General features: G+C 37.6%; 1 protein-coding gene across 3 annotated transcripts; it reads right to left on the bottom strand.

Annotated features, from left to right (window-relative positions):
* Nucleotides 1-633: 633 nt before the first annotated feature.
* Nucleotides 634-4,577, bottom strand: LOC114260305 (uncharacterized). Of its 3 annotated transcripts, none has more exons than XR_003628589.2 (3): nt 3,983-4,577; nt 1,100-1,196; nt 634-1,010 (listed from the first exon to the last, which is right to left on the bottom strand). XR_003628589.2 is itself a non-coding variant. In XM_082873973.1 (3 exons), exons 1-3 carry the CDS (start codon nt 4,077-4,079, stop codon nt 816-818), a joined length of 402 nt encoding a protein of 133 aa, XP_082730099.1. In that variant the 5' UTR covers nt 4,080-4,570; the 3' UTR covers nt 634-815. The 3 variants fall into 3 exon arrangements, 2 of the variants coding, with proteins under 2 accessions (XP_082730099.1, XP_082730100.1); XM_082873973.1 differs by having other exon boundaries at nt 1,100-1,209; nt 3,983-4,570; XM_082873974.1 differs by having other exon boundaries at nt 1,100-1,161; nt 3,983-4,559.
* Between the last annotated feature and the right edge of the window lie 8,846 nt (nt 4,578-13,423).

The following is a 13,423-nucleotide window of genomic DNA, read 5'->3' as shown; positions in this document are numbered from 1 at the left end:
AAGAAAGGAATGTTTTCTCTTGTATATAGAATTGTAGTCTTCATGATAGATGTACTTATAATTGAAGATGCAATGGCACTAAGATGAGAAGAGGATATGTAAATTTCTGGAATTTTTCAGGCTTCAATAAATTTGGCACGCGAATAACACAAAATGTTTGAGGGAAATGACACTATGTATAGAAACCATAAACTGTTAAACAATTTATTGGGTCAAATCTCAAAATTAGATCTATCATTGATATCAGTTTGTCATTCTAAGAATGAAAGAGCCTGTAAAAAACATTCAGAGGCTCAAATGTTACTGATTGTCAAATTCTGGTGGGGTGGGTAGTCCTTTGATTATTCAATCACAAGTTCCATGTCCTTCAGCTCACATTGATTGTAGATACTCATCAAAGATACATAATAAATCATTGAAGCAATGCCAAGGGCGGGCTAAAACAGATAGAAGACTTTATGTGCACAAAAACCGGTTACAAAAAACTCACAAAGGGTGTTCCTAATGTTCACTTAACTTTTTTGGGGGACATTTTTTTTTTTCCGATTAAATATAAACAGATGATGACTTCTTGAGATGATAATGATAACCTAATGCTACCTAATGTTTGTAATGTTCCTAAAGCAACAAACATTGACATATAATAACAACAAACTCTTTCAAACCAAAATAAAGTACATAACACAAGTGGTAGGTAAATAAGTTAGCAGTATAATATGTTACAATACACATGGTTGAAACACCGTGCTAAACTAACAAGTTATTACATTTTTCACATTTCAAGTTATTACAGAGAAAAAAGGTTTTAAAGCAGGCTAAGGAAATCCCTCCTGCTTTGGGTGGTCGGGAGGTGAAGGCTTTGGGATATAAGGCATGAGCGGAGTGCCATATTGGATAGGTCCAGGTCTTACGGAAGCCTTTGAACTTGGAACCAGATCGATAGGGTTATAATCTTCTAGTTTTATACTCCCTGAATTACTCTTGTCAGTGATTGAAGCATGACAATTCTCCTGCAGATTGGAAAGAAAATAAAGATTATATCTAAAGCATAAACAGAAGAAAGAAACAGTCTGAATTGTGGCCTCTCAGCGTCATGTACCTTAAGCTTCCTGCCTCTTGTCTTCACTGTCATATTATCCCCATGTCTATTTAAAGCCATCGCTGGTTGATTTAAAGAAACCATGTCATCATTTAAACTAAATGAATCATCTAAGCAATTATTAGAGTGTTAAAATGGCCTAATCTATGACTTCATCACTGGACCATTAACTCTGTATTTGACACTAAACAATAGCATTAGCAGTTCAACACTATTGCCTCATCATTCTAATTAAAAAAGAAAAATAAACGAAGGCATATTTACTAAAGAGAAACCACAACACTGCATTTGGGCTAGCTAACAATAGCAATTTATTTATAAATTAGCTTGACCATCAAAAATCAAAACATCTGTTGAAGTATCACCAACATTTTTTTGATAAGTTAAGGTGAAATTATATTAAACAAGCCACTACATAATTTCTTTGGTCACTCCACATATATAAGTGAGAAATGCAAAGAGAAAAAATGGATTATTATAGATAATCAGTGCTTATAAAACGCCACAGATAATTAATTATGTCAGTAATTTTGAGAAATCTCCAACAGAGGTATTCTTGTTTTGACTAAGCTTCTCACCGTGAAATGGATTTCATGTATGTGGCTTTGATCCTTCACCCAATCATATGTTCACAACTAATAAGCCAATATCTATACAAATTTGGGAGTGCTATCTTCGGTTATTAAGTTTGACAAAGGGATTGCTCCATCTAATTTGAGAAATCATAATCAATCTACACTCAATCTAGGATTTCTATTCAACTAATTCCAACATGTGGTCACTCTCAGTTACTAGAAGAGCTCTACTCTTCCTTTATGAGGCAATTGTTTTGCTACAAAAACTTAACATGAGATTGCACTCACTCGATCGCTTCTCACATAAGCAAATATTTGAGTTGAATAGAAGTCGACCAATCATTATTAAACAGGTAATACTCTCATCACCAATACATGCATGTAAAGAATGTAATGCAAGTTAAGTAAGGTGATATTAAAGAGTCTTGTCTTGGTACAATTTACAAATTAGGATACAGTAATGCCAACTATTCACATTAGAATCATAAGCACTCAGTTCATCTACTTTTATATGCATACACACTACAGCTACATAACAAAAACAATTCTCAGTTCTAAGTTTATATCATACATGAACACATAATAATTTCCCTTAATATTTGAAAAAAAGGAAATGGCCTTGCTGATAAATTGAAATGTAAGCCTATTAGCCTAAGTTCAGAGGTTTAGTAAGTTTATTAGATAAAAGAAAGTAAAGAAAACCTCATGGCCAGATATATCTTACCGAATGGCAAGGGATTCTCTGTCCCAATGCACTCATAGTTAGGAAGCACGGATACAGGTACGGATGTGACGATATGATAAAACCTAAAATAGTAGGATACGGATATGGCGAAGATACGTTTGTAAAATAAAATTATTTTTTTATAATTTTTAGTTATGGTACATTCATAAAATATCTAGCACTAAAATTCTTAATATCCAAAAGAGAATTTTATGTTCATAAAAAATTATTAGCAACTAGGAATACTGACAAAGAAGTATCAACTAACAATAATAGAAGATTCCATTAAATATTCAAGAAAATTTAAAGAGCAACAATGAAGATAACAAAATCAAGTGATGATAACAATAACCCTAAGTCATAATGTCCAAAATTTAAAAACAAAATAAAATAACAATAAAAGCAAATTTAAAAATAGAAACAATGTGAATAACTTCTTTCTTTCTTTCTTTTTTTTTTCTTTTCAAATTAACATGAGTAGCCCTTTTAGCAAGGCTAACAAAGTAGAAATTGGTCTATCACATGAAATAAAATCAATGATAATGCAAGCCCTATAGAATATGAAAAGAGATAGAAACAGAGGGGGAGAGAGGCAGAAAAAGGGAGAGAGCATTGACATTTGAAAAAATAAAAAATAAAAGAAAAAATTTGTGAAAAAAATTAAATTGGATATTATTTGGCATATCCACCCATATCCGTCCTCTATCCCTCCCATATCCGAAGTTAAAATAAATAAACGGATACTTATCCAACACGTATCACGTCGGATGCCTATATGTATCCGATACTTGTATCAGGTCTTTTTTGGAGTACTCGTGATTCATAGAAGTAGTCATAAGATCGTGTTTTGAGATTTTCGTATCTCCATGAATAGGATTTGACAATTTCATGTCTCCAAATTCTTACATGATCCTTTGACTCACAATGTATTTGAAAACAAAGGATCCTTAGCTTGCCAAGTCACAGTCCACAAACTACCACAATCAAACAACCATATTAATATAGAATCACATTAACCTCTGTGAAATGTAACGTTTTGATATCTACACTTTCTAAGTTGGGTTCTCATATAGTGTGTACCAGCACCACAAAATATATAATTTTACCACAAAATTTCATAATATTAACCACAAAATGCGTAACCTAGCATAACAAAAAAATGTTAACCAAACTACAAACTTTTGCAATATCGACCACAAAATTTTGTTACGCCAATTTATGGCAAGATTACACATTTTATGGTTGACATTACAAAATTTTATGATAAAATTACCCATTTTATGGCAAGATGCATATGATATGTACTTAGGGTGGGGTGCACACCATTACATTTTTTTATACCTATTATATAAAGTGCATAGCCTACTTGGTATTATCACTAGTCTCAATTTTTCTCTTTCCAAAAATGTCTTTATGTAACTGCCCTTATTTTAACTGTCAAAATACTGATTCAAACATAATAACTACCATAATTTGTCTAATTTCTAAATCTCTGGTGTGAACTTTTGTCATATAAATTTTCAAACATAAACACAATAAATACAATATATTTTTCCAAATGTTTAAAAGAACATAGAAGTTTACCAGGGACAGAGGAGGTGCTTCTTTCTTTGGAGAGACAAAGAAACATCAAAGCCGTCCCAGTCAACAAGAACAAAACCCAGAACGTAAAACCCTTCATAATACACAATATTTATGAACAATCAATTCAAAATCTCTGAAACCCCTGAACAGATTTGTGTCTTCTTCAACAAAACTTCTTTAAATTACTCAGTCTCTCAACCCATTTGGAAATTTTCTTCAGAAGAGAAGGAAAGAAGGGTCACCGGCCTTTCGATTCACAACACCAAATCCACCAGAAAATCCGCGGAGACAAGGAGAAGATTGCCTCCGAGCCCATATCTAACGATACTATATATATAAATATATCTAGAGAGAGAGAGAAAGAGAGAAGTGAACAATGAAGGAGATTATGTGGGTGTCATTGTGTAGAGTATTACGAAGAGATTTAATGTGGGTATTGTTTTGTGTAGCAGAGACAGTGAAAGCGAATTGAATGCAAGGTGGTGGTGGTGGTGGTGGTGGTTGTGGTGGAAAACGAGCCTTCTGATTAATAAAGTATGGTTGGAGCAGACTTGAAGATAAGATTGGGAGCCCTTTCGCTACCAGACCACCTCTTAAGCGGTTTGAACGGTGGCACTAGCGGTGCAATTTGGGGGTTTAATCCGACCAATTCGAACTCAATTTGAATTTTTTTTAAGATTTAGATAAGATATTTTTAAATTCAGTATAAATTTGGACAAAAATTTAAAAGTCTGAATTAAATTTTGATGGATTTAAGTAAAGATGTCAAACAATCCGAGTAATCCGATATCCGAATTATATATATATAAATATATAAAAATGATGATTCAGCGAGTTCCAGAAGGAACGAGTCGGTTTGATTCACGCTTCCCAAAGTGGTGCCCGAGATACCAAGCCCACGGAGAGACCTGCACAAGAGTTCAACGGGGAATGGGGAGTCCCCCAGCGAGCCCTCCGATGAGCAAGTTAGAAAGAGAGAGAGATGAAATGTAGAGATAGATTAGTGATAGAAAAGCTTAACCTTTGCCTTGTCTTCGAAACCTACTTATATCCTATACTAATCATTTCTTTGTCCCTTCCGACCTATCACGTTGGCCGAAAGTCTATGTTCTAGCTTGCCTTGTCCATGGTGAGGTCGTTCTGTTCCGAAGGGGAGGGGTTATCGCAATAAATGCTACAGGGAACCTCATTAATGACTGATGTGTGGTGTAATAACTTTGCAGGATCTTTGTCTGCTGATGTGACTGGCTCTTTACTTGCCAAGTGTGTAGATGTTATTGATACTTGGTGTGACGTTGGGTTTCAAGAATATTGAGAATCATGGACTGGGCCTTAAGTGGTGGGTCATGTCCTTTATGGGCCCACCCATGTTAGTAGTCCTCCATTTCCAAGTGCAGTTTCAGAACAACGAAGGGAATAAGGAAGAAAAAAGGGGTTGTGGGAGGTCGTCGGAGAGAAGACTGTCGGGGAAGTGGGCCAGCCGCGAAGGGGGGCCAAGCGAGAAGATTGACTGCGAGGAGGACCGATTACGAAGGGTGACCGAGTGAGAAGGTCGATTGAAAGGAGGGTCAATTGCGGGGGGTGACCGAGCGAGAAGGTCGACTGAGAGGGGGGTCGACCGCGAGGGGTAACCGAGTGAGAAGGCTGATTGAGTATGTTGGGGCAATTCCACATCGCTTGGGAGGGACATTTGCAACTAACTTATAAGCGTACTGGCCTCCTCCACCTTATAAGAGGCCTTTTAAAGCCGTGAGGCCGGCGGGCGTCGTTTCGCTACCTCGCCAGAGCGGACAATATCTTACTGGGGTGCGAGAAGCCAGTCACGTCAGTTTGGTGGCCCATGCAGGTTGTCTGACAAACTCTCTCACTGTTCACGGCCCAGTCCGCTGGAGGGTTATGTTGGGGCAATCCCACATCGCCTGGGAGGGACACTTGCAACCAACTTATAAGCGTACTAGCCCCCTTCACCTTGTAAGAGGCCTTTTAAAACCGTGAGGTCGACGGACGTCGTTTCGCCACCTCGCCAGAGCGGAGCGCGAGAAGCCAGTCACGTCAATAAAGTTGCCCATGTGCCACATGTTTATTTTATTTATTTATTTATATTTATTATATATATTTAATTGGTTTAATGACTAATTAATTTGTTTTATGACTAATGGGTAACTAATGTCTATTCACTATCTCATATGGTGATTTCATGGGACTTTATAATTTCCTTAATGGTGGGAAGTTATAAGGAGTTACACTTGGATATGGGTCCAAGCCTATCTATATATATGCCTGTGATAGCCATCAAATACGATATTGTTTTGTGAATAGAATAGGCTTGAAACTCTGTCCCTTTTAGTTTTCCCATATGGTTCTGTAAAAGTGTTTTGTGAGGGCTTTTTATTCATTCAAGATTTGATCATTTAAGGATAAAGATTCAAAGGCTTGAACATAACTGACGTGACTAGCTTCTCGTGCCCCGGTAAGATATTGTCCACTCTGGCGAGGTGGCAAAACGACGCCCGTCGGCCTCACGGCTTTAAAAGGTCTCTTATAAGGTGGAAGGAGCCAGTATGCTTATAAGTTGGTTGCAAGTGTCCCTCCCAGGCGATGTGGGATTGCCCTAACATAACCCCCCAGCGGACTGGGCCACGAACAGCGGGAGAGTTTGCCGGACGACCTACATGGGCCACTAAACTGACGTGACTGGCTTCTTGTGCCCCAGTAAGATATTGTCCGCTCTGGCGAGGTGGCGAAACGACGCTCGTCGGCCTCACGGCTTTAAAAGGCCTCTTACAAGGTGGAGGGGGCCAGTACGCTTAAAAGTTGGTTGCAAGTGTCCCTTCCAGACGATGTGGGATTGCCCCAACAAAAAATATTAAATATACATATAAATTATTAGCCATTATATGATATTAAAATAATTTAGATTATTAAATCATATTGAATATATATTATATATACAAATAATACAAAATTTTACTTTTTTATTTATTTTGTTTTTATTTTCACTCATAAATTGTAAAGATTACTACAGCGACATCTCTCTTATATTATATAAATTATTTGTTTTGATGGTATTAATTATTTTCTATAAAAAAAATGTAAATAGAGTCAAATTTTAATAATTTAATACAGCAACTGCAAAAAAAAAAAAAGAAAAGGATTGAGACCGTCACAAAAATGATTGATTTACTGTCGCTACAAAAAAGCGAGGGTTTGTAACCGTCACAAATACCTTTTGTCATGCCCCCTTCTGCCACTCCCCATTTCTCGTCGCTACTCCGTCGCAAAAAGTATTTTGCAACGACATGTGGACCTTTTGCGACATTTGAGACAGTCGCAAAAGGTCCCGTTTTTAGTAGTAACTTTTCCCAAAAGATTAGGTTGCGACTTTGAAATCTGATGATATAGTCCATTTCTGGCATATTTTGTAGTAAATGGATTTTTGTTTCTATAAAGTTGCCAGATCTGGACTCTTATTTTTCGTTTCACATTGTACTAGTAAAAACAGATCAAGACATCAAAAATCTGAACTGTCGGGCGTGCTTAGGTACCCCCAAAAACATCTTACAGGAGGCCTGGAAAATAACACAGCCACTTGGGTAAGGGTGATAAATGAACCAAACAGTTAACTATTTAAGCTTAGTTTGATAACTTTAACAAGTTTCAAAATCTGTTCAAGCTTGGTTCGTTAAACTTTCGAGCTGATCTTTAATGAGCTATTATGAGCCAAGCTTGAGTAGTTTGGTATTTTTATATAGTTTTAGGCTTGAAAATTCTAACCCCCCTCCTCCCCAGATATTGATTTGGGATTATGATTTAATTTTAAACAATGAATAACAATCTCAATCAAATAATCAACAACAAATCGACACAACGATTTAACGTGGAAAAAATCACAATTAGAGCACCTCCAATTATAACAAAAAAACCACAAGCCAAAGCCACAAAACAATCTACTAAGAAGATAACATGAATTACCCATGAGAAACCTTAATTACCTAGCGAATCCATGCCTGGGTTGAACCAAACTTGATGTGCCTCTTCCACCACCATCTTTACCTCGTAATTGCTTTGTCAAACGTTAAATCCATAATGCCGATGTCGAATCCACGACGATGAGACACTCCAGAATTCACCAAACCTTCAGACCCAAGTTTCCCAGGATCCACCGATGAACACCTCTCTCTATTTTTATGAATAAAAGAACAAAACAACCCTTAATGATAGTTAATGTAAAGCTCGTTGATCAATCGATCACCCACAAATCATCAAGGATAATAATTCATAAACACCCTTCAATATAGAACACTTTGTTTTCTCTTCCTCTCTAAGAATTTGATGGGTTCCACCCTAAAACGAGCAAACAACGCACTTTATACTAAATAAAGTCTCGACTACCGCTCGAGTAGTATGACTAAAGGCGGTATCACCTTTGACTTCTTGGCTCTGGGGGTACTGCGCTTCAACCTTGCCTGGGTGCTGCTCTAGACCCGTGCTTAGTCAATAAAGTGGCAAACAAGGAATGGTCAAGTCAAAATACGAAATGTCAACACAAACACCTTTACACAAGCACAACCTAGGTTGGATTCGCATCTAAATTTTCATAACTCACAATTTCTTATGCCCTCTCATTGGGATTGGTTTTTGTTTGTAAATCCTTCTTCTATATTCTATCGAACTCCATTTTGTGGCTACTGCCCAGCTTTTTATTAATGTAGGACTAGATACAATAAAGAAAATAAAAATACAACTTAATGGAGTGTTGTCCAACGGGATTGTGTAGCTCGCCTTTTCACGCTCCTTTCGAGAGATGACCAGCCCTACAGTATCGGACTCTTGCGGTTCTAAATCTGATCTCACAAGTGCAATGCGAAATAGATAAATACCAAAGAGTCCAAATTCAAAAAATCTTTTGGAAAATAGATTTTGAATCAAAATGCCCAAAATGGACTGCTTTGCTAGATATAGAGTTACTACCTAAATATTTTTGCAAAATTTAGGAAATCCATGACTCATGCCAAAGGCCACGTGTCTGTCATCACCAAGATTGCCTCGGCTTGGGAACTTAGGTACGAGAGGAAAAGGTCATGAATTGAGCACCCCCATTCGCCCGATTAAAGATTGGCCTCTACTAATCATGATGTGAGTCTTATTTACATTATATGCTCTTGTTCTGATTTTATTAGGCTAACTTACTATGTGATGCACACACAAGTATAGACTAATTTACAAAAATTGGGACATTTGATTTCATGTTTATTTTTTAAAAGAGTTTGTGAATGTGCCACTTGAAAAAGTGCGCTCAAATGTACATTAAATCAAACTATCCCAATTCAAGCAACTAGCCTTCATCCGCAGGCATTCAAATCGTTTATCACTTAAGCATTCAGCCTCATGGTGAACATGCTTTGACATGGCAACACTCATACTCATGCAATTATGCTAAAGTAAATAAAAGCTCACCTAGTACTCCAAGCCAAAAAGATGAAAGAGTTAGAATAATGCATGATCCTAACTTTGCAATATGACTAATGCAACGCATGTGATATGCAATTACTAGGCTCGGCTATTAATATGGCCTATGAATCAATTTGATAGCATGCGGTCTAAGCACGTATTCAAAGAAGTATTAACTAACAATGCAAGTTAGAATGATGCGCCAAGCTCAATGCATGCAAGACAATGGATGCAAGTAAATAAAAGGGAAAACAAAAAACAAGTAAATAATGAGATGCTAAACAAAACATGATGTCCTAAACTAACCATCATAAGCAAGTAAATAAAAGGAAGAAAGACGTGAGGTTGAAAAACATACATATTATTACAATTTTGCCCTTACACAAGTGGGTCCGAAAAAACTAACTAGCTATTACAAAACGAATTAAATAATTATTACAAACTGAATAAACTAGCTATGCTAGCCAGTAATTACAAACCAATTAATTAATTAACTATTCTATAGAACTAATTAATTAATTATTCTTATTAATTAATTACAAATTAGAATTAACTAATTAATTACAACATGCATACAACATGAAATAAGTAACTAAGCTAACTAATCAGCCCCGGGAAATGAGGAATGCTCATGTATGCATAAATTTGCATCTAAAAACCCATTGTTTTGTTGCTAGAATGCCTCTGTTGCACAGTAGAACATCTTTTCACCTTAACCTCTGCTCTGTTCTCGTTCCAAAAAGTTGCTGCTCAATTTGACAAAAGTGGCTGGCAGGCCAAAAATAGTGGCCGACCGGCCACAAAAGGTAGCTTGCTGTCCAACAAAAGTGACCTACCGGCCACAGAAGCTTGGTTCCTCTTGTTGCAACAAAAAGCATACAGAGCACAAAACAAGGTATTCTCAAGGTATGTTTGTACACATTGCCCTTTCTTATCATCAAACAGCTCAAAGGAGTGGCAAGCTCAATTCACAAGCCATCAATCGATGCAATTTCATTGTATGATGGCCTATAAACCAAGGTGTACAATTTTAATAAATGCAACATAAAAGACTCTTAAACCTCCTCCCTATCATAGGTTGATCAAGGGAAATGGTTGACATTGGAAGCTTGAACCATTTCATCACTAGCAAGTATGAAATGCCTCAAGTTTCCATGTGTTCAATTAACGTCTAGTTGAACACCAAATTGTTTATTATCTTGCATCATTTTTAGTCCCAATTTTATTACTTCATTTTAATTTCCAACCATTCCTTAATTTAATTGAGTCCAAAAGTGAGCTGTAAGTCCTCTAATTGAAAGGAGTACCAAACCAAGTGTTGTTTTAGGCATGAGAGAAATGTCATGCCGTTGGTAATGAACCCCCAAAGGGATTAAACCATTAAGCACAAGACCTCAATCTCAAGCTTAAACAAGAAACTAGTTTGAAACAACTTTCAAAGCAAAGAAAAAGCCAAGAAAGGAGGGAGGTTGCAGAGGTGATTAAAGTTGCAAACAATTATGAAAAGCTTGTAATAAACACTATCAACTCAAATAGATTGGTGGCTAAGGCCTAAACCACCAAGCCTATGAGGAAAATTAAATTACAATCATGCTATACAAAGCTCAAATGCAATGTACAACCAAAAATAGTCCTAAAACATGCTGGAATTAAGCTAACAATAGCTAGAACAATAAGCTAAAACATGGAACAAGTTAAGCTAGTAAACAAGCATAGGGAGGAGAGGCTACCCCCTCTATTTTTGGGACTTCAAAACATGGCTTTAGCCACTGAAAAACTTCTGAGATTCAGTATTGAAAAGCTCAAAAAAAGGTTGACAAAGAGGTGGGAAACACAAGGGCAAAGGCCTAAGAAATGAGGTGCAAAGAAGGGTGATCCACCCTGTAGACATCCCATTTTTGACTGTCCTCAAGACTTGGACATCATCTTTTGAACACTCGGTGATCATCCATGTTCGTGTTCGTTTTGAGATCTCGAAGGACTCGGCTGCGCGCCTTGCCTTAGGATCTCTCGACTTGACTGTTTTGTGCTTGGTTGTAGACCAAGGACTTGTGGTTTTTGCACCTGAGGGTAGGAAGTGGCTTGTTAGCCATCCCTTGAACCCACCGGCCATGGCATGAAGCCACCGGCCTTGCTTTCTTTCTACTGACCAAATGTTTGGTCGGTCGGCACTAATATCTAGTTGGTCGACCATTTATTTGGCCGATTGTCTCTTTTTCTGGCCGGTACCTTCTTTTTGCCTTTTTCAGACATTGTGCATGCCAGCTGTGCCAGCTGGACCTCACGGACTTGTCCTCCATACACGTGTATGGAGGACTTGTACCCTTTGCACCCTTTTGCTCTAAACTTCTTGGAGAAGCTTAGACCCTTTGTCTTAGCTTCCTCCAGAAGACTTGCACCCTTTGTCTTAGCTTTCCCAAGAAGCTTGGACCTTTGGTCTAGCTTCTTGAGGAAGCTTGGCCCCTTTGCCTTAGCTTCTCTAAGAAGCTTTGGCCCCTTGTTTGTTCTATATAAGGAGGCCTCTCTCCTCCTTTGAGGGGTTTCAGCAAATCAAAGATATATATGATATATATACCACTCTCTCTCTATATCTCCCTCTCTCTCTACATTTGTGTGTGTTAGAGTGTCTAAAAGTGAGTTTTGTTCTTAGTTTTGCACTAAGACACCTAGTGTTACACCCTACCTTGGTTATTGAGGTGTTGAGAGGTTGTTCTTGGAGCTTTTGAGTTGGTTTTGATCAGAAAAGGGGGCTGGAGTTTTGGTTCTTGAAGTGTTCTTCAAGGGTGAGCACTATTGCTTTATATTCCCCATTCTTGCACTAGATTTTAGCCTACTTTGCATGCTGTTTTGAGCTTTGTGTATAACTGATAAAAGTTCTGATTTTTCATGTTTAAGATGTTTCATTAAGGTCATTTTTGTGTTTGGGGTCGACCTCCCCCTCTTAGGCCTTGTTTGGCCCTTTTGTGCCTTCTTTGTTTGAGCTTTGAGAACTTTCATGTATTGGCTTTCTCACCACTGAAATCCAAAGGATTTTCAGTGGTGGTGAAGGGGTTTTGAGGTCTTGTATAGGGGAGGGACACCCCCCTCCCTTTGTGTCTCATTTGCTTGTGTTTTTGGCTCATAAAGGTAGCATGCACGCTTAGTCAGTTTTAGCTCCATTTCAGAGGCTTTTGGGTATTATTTGGTCATATTATACCTTTGTTTTGAGTTGGTTTAATGGTCTCTTGCATGCATCATATGCTTGTCTTGTAATCCCATGTTTTGGCCTAACATGCATCATGTTATGAGATGACATTTTAGCATGATTTTGGTTTGGTTCCAAGAAGATTTTAGCTTTGTTTTGCCATGTTTGAGGTCTGGTTTTGGTTGTTTTGATCATGTCTGCCATGATTTGTATAGCCATCATACATTCTAGCTTACTAGCCTTGGGAATGTGAGTCACTAGCATGCTTTACTTAGCTTATTCTCATGATTTGGCATCATTGGAGACCATATTTTAGTCCATGTTTCATGCTTGTGCACTTGCATTTGGCTCTCTTTCAATGCTTGGAAGTGTTGTAGTTTTATACCTCAAGAGTTGGTCATTGTGTATGCCACCATGTTTAGACATTTGGGATGCCATTTATGTGGGTTTCGGGGCTTATTCTAACATGCCATAGCTCTGATTTTGTTGGTCTAATGTCCATGTTTGTCATCTTGTGGGTGTTCTTGAAAGTTGCCTTTCATGCCTTAGTCTTAGGCCCTTTGGTTTGCATGTTTGTTTTGCATGTTAACACCATCATTTTAGTACTCTTGGCCACTGTTATGAACAAGGCTGAGGTCTGTCCACCCATGATGTAAGACCATGGATCATGCATTTGTATATTGTTGCATGCTCATTACATTGCGTGATTGTTGCATCCTTGTAGTTAATGCATTGTTGCATGCCTACCACTTCACATAGTTGCCTATTTAGGTTGCATTGTAGTGTTGCATACTCATCATATTGCC

This window comes from Camellia sinensis, chromosome 6, assembly GCF_055761805.1.
Source record: "Camellia sinensis isolate YWXY chromosome 6, ASM5576180v1, whole genome shotgun sequence".
Lineage (NCBI taxonomy): Eukaryota > Viridiplantae > Streptophyta > Magnoliopsida > Ericales > Theaceae > Camellia > Camellia sinensis.
This window is presented reverse-complemented; position numbering and strand designations above follow the sequence as displayed.